Source organism: Aegilops tauschii, chromosome 5 (assembly GCF_002575655.3).
Source record: "Aegilops tauschii subsp. strangulata cultivar AL8/78 chromosome 5, Aet v6.0, whole genome shotgun sequence".
NCBI lineage: Eukaryota > Viridiplantae > Streptophyta > Magnoliopsida > Poales > Poaceae > Aegilops > Aegilops tauschii.
In genome coordinates, this window is record NC_053039.3 from 573,872,296 (window position 1) to 573,879,146 (window position 6,851).

The 6,851-nt window shown below is 46.5% G+C and overlaps 1 protein-coding gene across 1 annotated transcript; it reads right to left on the reverse strand.

Annotated features, from left to right (window-relative positions):
• Window positions 1–4,063: 4,063 nt before the first annotated feature.
• On the reverse strand, window positions 4,064–5,148 carry LOC109743730 (aquaporin PIP2-5). The gene has a single exon (XM_020302816.3). It carries the CDS (start codon window positions 5,061–5,063, stop codon window positions 4,194–4,196), a length of 870 nt encoding a protein of 289 aa, XP_020158405.1. The 5' UTR covers window positions 5,064–5,148; the 3' UTR covers window positions 4,064–4,193.
• Between the last annotated feature and the right edge of the window lie 1,703 nt (window positions 5,149–6,851).

Here is a 6,851-nt window from a genome sequence, read left to right on the forward strand (position 1 = left end):
GGTCGATCGTGAAGACGTACGACTACATCAACCGCGTTGTCATAACGCTTCCGCTTACGGTCTACGAGGGTACGTGGACGACACTCTCCCCTCTCGTTGCTATGCATCACCATGATCTTGCGTGTGCGTAGGAATTTTTTTGAAATTGCTGCGTTCCCCAACATATAGACCCTCAGTGTTTTCTTCTCCATGGCGGCGATTTGATACACAGATCATGGCCGCTAGCCTCTTCTGGTTACATCGACCACTTCCTGCCACTGCTTTTATACACTAGTGGATTAAAACTAGTTTCCTCCATTGAGACGGAGGCCCAGAGGCGGGAACGAGCTTTCCTCATGGTGCGCCGCCGGTGGATGTGGAAGGAAAAAGACTTTGATACGCTCTCGAGAATTTGAATGTATTTTTCAGTTTCTGCATGGATGTTTTTGTAATGGTTCACGCTAGTCCTTTGGCTAAGTAGAGTCTTTAATTTCGAAGTGCATAATCTCGCCAAGTATGGTTGTAATTTAGGTGTAGGTCGTCACATTTGGTTGGCGTCTCCTCATGACCAAAACATTGCACCTCTGATTATTGAGTAGTAAAGAATGCGAGTTTTCTCAAAAAAAAAGAAAGGAAAAAGACTTTGACAACCCTCTCAGAATTTGAATGTATTTTTCAGTTTCTGCATGTGTGTTTTTTTGTAATGGTTCAGGCTATTCCTTTGGCCTTCAATAGCATTAGTACAAAAATGGGCTGGCCCGGCATACATGGAGGCAAACGTAGGTGTGGGAAGGACCAGCTGCACGTACATACACGCAGTACTAGTGCCGACTAAAAAAGTGCTCTAACGCGACGAGAATGCCCTATCGCTCTCATAGCCACCTGCCGGTGGTCGTTGAACCAAGTAAGTACATCAAGGCCGGACAACTAATCTCAAAAGAGGAATTAATTGAGGACAAAAAATAATAATGGGCATCCGATAGTGCACAATCTGCAAAGTTGATTTGAAAAGCAGTGCACGCACGCCGATGCACCTCAGGTACCACCTTTGTCTGTGCGTGTTTGTCAGTATGGTCTACCCTGTATCTTCGCCTCGTTTTATATATAAAACGACTACACAACAGAGTACACGGCCCAACAATACTAAACCCTGTCCAACTCAATAAAAAGAATATGTATGGTCTACCTTGCCAATTTGCCTTGTGATCGATGGATGATCTATGCATGCATGATTAGTTTTGTTGACGAGTGGAGCGAATGCATTCATGCACAACACAGTGAACGTTAGGGGTCAACTGCACCTACGTCTGTAGTATATGTAATATGTTGACACGTACGACGTACCTACGCTTCCAACGGGCAACAAAACATCCATCGATCGACCACATGGTAGTAGATAGTCTACCACATGGTCAGCCGGGCTCCGTCAACAGTCCACGTAAGTAACCGGTAACTGTAAGAGATGGAGATCGAGGCCCCGGTCGTGCTCCGAGATCGGGATGGAGAAAGCAATGCTTGCATGCATGCATACGTGTACACTCCCTTCGTGTATGCATGTGCATGGATGGTCCCGACCGATCGACCACACGATATTTTTTCTGTGATCGACCACACTGCGGCGTTTTGTCGCCATCGATGTATATGAATTATCCGACGCCATTCATTCTGATTCAAATTCAATTAACTGTGCCATCCAGTGATCCATATATATTCACACCGGCTTGCAGGTCTAGATCACACTACTGCTACGTATGTCATCTAGCTACAGGCCCTTCATTGTTCTTGTTCCCCGGGAAACCCATGCACGTGACCAGCTTCATATTTGCCATCCAGTGAATTTCACCTTTGGCCCATGGGTGCCGTAAAACTGTCTCTGGATTCCATACTTGCATCGTTTCTTCATGCTAATGGATTTTTTATTTTATTTTGAGGAACCAGCCAGAGCTCTCTTTTTTTCACATAAAAGAAGAAGAATTAGGAGGTTAATAAGAAAAACTGGCAGAAAACCGATACATCAAACAATACACAAGCTGACCCTGAGGCCGCACACTAGCCGAGCTGCCGGCTCTGTCGCCCTAGCAACCCGGAGCCGGCACACCCTACAACCATATCCGAAGACGCCGCTTCGACATCCATGCCAACCACGAGGCCGGGCACCAGGCAATCCACACTGCCTCGGTGTTCCATGGTGACGTTGTGCATATATATTGGATGATTAATTCGAGGCGGCTTAGTACATATTTGCATGATTCAACTATATATTACCATGAAGTGATACCACTGTAGCCAATATATGGTAGTAGGAGAGTATGTATCCCTACATCATTAGGAGGGGAACTTTTGGTCTATGGGTGTATCTACACCCTATATCGAAGAAAAAAATTATAATTCAACAAAAAGTCAAAGAATTCTGAATATTTTTAAAATAAACTTGACCTTCCATTGTACTCGTGAGAAATATTCCACAAAAAGAAAACCCCCCTTTGACTTCTTTCAAAAAAATATTTTTTTGGCCAAAATAGAGTGAATAGTGACCTATAATAACAAATAAATTTTGTCTTTTTTGCTATGAAGTCAACGTTGGTCTTTTTTTCGTGAAAAATTATATACTGAAGCAAAAGTAAGTCAAGTTTTATTCTAAAAAAATTCTTAACTATTCTGACTTTTTGTTTAATTATTAAAAAAAATCCTCATATAGGGTGTATCTACAACCAGGAAAGTGTATCTCCCTATATCACTACATCTACATGACATGGATTGGATGAAAGAGACAATTAAGACTAAATAGTGAAAGATTGTGGTTGTTTGCGTGAGCAAAGGAATGATGGATGGAGAACAAGGAATGGTATACGATGATGCATGCATGGTTGGTTTTGCATGTAGCTACATGCATGGCCTAGTCTCGTCTCTCTGTCTCTTTCTCTGAGGAGCGCAGCGACCGCACGTGAACAGCTCGACCGTGGAGCTAGACACGTACGCCTATCCAACGCCGCGAGCGCAGTAGTAAACCGTGAACGAAGAGAATTACTACGTATTGCACGCAAATAATTAATTTGGCGCCATCTATACATGTATATGGTCTGACACCCATTAATGCACGCATCAAATTGAGATTCATGTCAAAATTTGTCCATATTCACAGCCCTGCGGTTACGGGCAGTGGTACCACCTGCGTGTCCAGTACTATGTACTCCCTAAGCTCTTATATTTCTTTACAGATGGAGTACATATAAGACGGTGTACGATTATTATTATTTTGAGTTCTGGTGGTCGCTGTCCCCTAGCTGCCTCTCGCGATCAATGTATGATTTCCAGGGAGACCCATGCTTGTACATGCAGATGCAGATCTGATGCTTGATGCCCATGAATGGCTTCAAATTCAAATTGGACAGGAAAATTCAGAAGATACCCGTCAAACAGAAGTAATTCAGTGAGTCGTCGATAGGGTTAAATTTCATTTGAGACTGACATACGGCTTCAAATCCTGTTTTTCGAAGTTCAAACTCAAACTACACATAGCAAAGTTGGTTTTTTTTTTGGCCAATTAAGAATCATTCAGTGAACGATATGTAAAATGTCAACTAACATTGATTTATTACGAGGAGCGAGAAAATAGATGGCGCGCGGGAGGGAAAGAAAATATGTAGCCAATTGAAGGGAGTGTTAACTGAGCAAACTAATATGGATTTCTCTCATTGGATAGTCATCATATGCATGGGGACTCTTACATCTTGCAGTAATTAACTACCAAAGAAAACACTGTCAACCCAGCACAACGTAAAATACGTACATGTAGTAGTCATCAATGTTTTAAATCGTGAGAAAAATGATTTCGGCTTCTCTCCGTATCTATAGCGAGCACTTTTCCAATTGGAAGAGTTCGTAGGTTATTGCAAAATCTTGGGCAGTTTAGCAGGGTTTCTCATGGCGGTGGCAATAGCGCGGAGGTTGTAAGCCGAGTACATGTGTCTCCATCCGGCCCCGCCGGGCACACGGGCAAGGTGTGATTTATATAGAGCCACCAGCTATAGGGTCACAGGAGATTTAAATTTATGGCAGTAATTGCACAACACAACAACAAAAACTAATTAACTATTGATTTTGATAGCCACACGGTGGATCCATCGGTAATGTGGATCTCAACTCATCAACTAGTAGTAAATAAAGATTGACCGCATCAAAGGATGGATGGATGTGGCAACAGTGGTGTGTAGCTAGACGGCGGCAGCCTTGTTGGAGCGGAACACGGCGCCGTTTCTGAGGACGTACTGGTGGTACACCATGGCCACGGCGGCGCCGATGAACGGGCCAACCCAGAAGATCCACTGGTCGTCCCAAGCCTTCCCGCCGTTGTACACCACGGCGGCGCCAAAGCTCCTGGCCGGGTTGATCCCGGTGCCGGTGACGGGGATGGTGGCGAGGTGCACCATGAGCACGGCGAACCCGATGAGCAGCGGCGCCAACACTGGCACGTGCGGGTCCCGGGCGATGCGCTTCGGGTCGGTCGCCGAGAACACCGTGTACACGAGCACGAAGGTGCCGGCGATCTCCGCGATGAGCCCCGCTGTCCTGGAGTACCCCGGCGCGAGCACGTTGGCGCCGCCGCCGTAGAGTGCGTAGTGGTGGCCTCCGTGCACGGCCCTGACCAGCGCGGCGCCGCAGATGGCGCCCACGCACTGCGCCACCATGTACAGAAAGGCCCTTGGAAGGGACACCTTGCGCGCCAGCAGCAGCCCGAACGTCACCGCGGGGTTGATGTGGCCGCCGGAGATGCCGGCGGTGCAGTAGACGAGGACGGCAATCATGCCGCCGAAGGCCCACGCGATGCCCAGCACGCCGGCGCCGCTGCACGCTTGGGCGTCGGTCTGGCGCTTGTGGCCGACCACGGTGGCGACGGCGACGTAGACGAAGATCAGCGTGGCGGTGAACTCGGCGATGACGGCGCGGTAGAGCGACCACTTGCCCAGCTCGGCGGCATCCACCAGCGGCACCGGAGCAAGGTCGAGGTAGTCCTTGGTGCTGCCGTTGCTGATAACTTCGTTGTCGATGGCATCCGGACTCACCTTGCCCTCTCCCACTGCCATATCCAGGAAGCTAGCTCCTTGATCGATCTAATCTCGGCTGATTAATCAAGGCTTCAAGGCTCGATCGGCAATGATGGAGATTGGGTGTCCATTACCCGGCAGGGATGCATTTATATATAGAGAGCAAGGCCAGCAACACTAAGCACTGATGCCCTACCACAGTATCAGGCACCCCATCTGCATATTTTTACTATGACAAGCGCCATTTACTGATTTACAAATTACAAGCAATGCTTCTCTTTTTCTATTCCCTCAAACTAGGAAAGTGGCTTGCGCAAATGCAGCAATAGCTTACATGTCTAGTGTTTACTTTGAAAGGAAATCTATATGTTCCATCAGACTTTTTTATATTATAATACATCATATTGGCTACAGAAATACTGAGTTTTCTGAAATTACCTTTTTTTAATAAGGCAAAAGACTTGCCCTTTTCATTGATTAAGAAGAGAGTGCGAATTGCCCGGTTAACTGTGGCAAACCAAGCTAAAACCAATACAGCCCAACCCACACAATTTGGATACTACCGGCCAACCTAGCCACATGCCAACAGATGGCCACACACGCGAACAACCGACAACTCTGACTTTGATAAAGAGCTTTGCAAGGGAAATATGCAGGACTTTCGCCGACCGCGCCCTACGCAAACGACCACCGAGTTCCTGACATTGTAAACCTAGACTCTCTGCACCGCAGCTTCAAGTTCAAAGCAACCAAGCAACCCACGAAAGAGTACCTCGCACATGCCAGGAAGATCCGACTACGGAAGCCCGAATCGCAACCCAAGCTCATGTCGACGCCATCATCGTTGCCAAACATAAACCAGCGCCCCCGAAATGGCCGCCTCAACAAACCACGTAGCGAAGATGCCGCATTAATGTAGCGAAGATGCAACCATCCACCACTCTCTAGGTTGGGGCCGGCTCCAAGACGATGCCCCTAAGAAGGAAGAAGACGTGAATGCGCTTTCATCGCCCGATCCCACAGATATGAGGTTTCCCTTTGAATCGAAGGCCGCGGGGAGAGGGGAGGAGCACCCCACAACAACGACGCTTTCAAGAAAGAGCGCGGCTCTGCGTCGCCAGATCCGGTAGAGGCCGGAAATAGGATTTCTCCTGGAGATGCTCAACCACCACCTGCCCGTACCTGCACAGCCAACAAACACCATCCTACTGAGCATACCCGGAACTGGCCATGGGATCCCACGACCCACCACGTCCAGACACACACCACCCTCAGCCGAAGCCGCTGCCACCTAGTCCAGGCCCCCCCGCCTCGGCATCCACTGAAATTATCACGATAATGTTGAAGAGATCACAATATTTTGCATCTAAGCATTGACTGTCCCTTGCATATTCAGGACCGTGATGGTGAAAGTATATTAGTTGGTTGGCTTAACATAATATTGCAATTTTAGGTATGTATTTTTACCACTAAGCCGATAGTTTCGTCACTAATTTTGTGTGGCATGTTCTTGCACCGATGTTGCGTATATAAATCTTGTGAAATAATTCAAAAGCGTAATAGGTTTCTTATCATTACTAAAAATTGTACATGGTAAAAGTGGATGAGCATTTGTAAAGCAAAACAAACTATAATATGATGGTGTTTTTTAAACAATTTTGCAGCATGGAAAGAGCTACATTTCCAATGCGAAGAAGGAAATAATGTTTCATTATTTTGATATTTTTTATTGGCCAAAACTACATCATTTTTTTGAACCAAGTATAACTACCATCTTTATAATATAGTAACAATTTTAGGGGATCTGCACAATTGTGATAAAAGAAA

Coding starts and splice junctions, on each gene's coding strand:
- LOC109743730 (XM_020302816.3), bottom strand. CDS start 5,063: ATGGCAGTGGGAGAGGGCAAGGTGAGTCCGGATGCCATCGACAACGAA.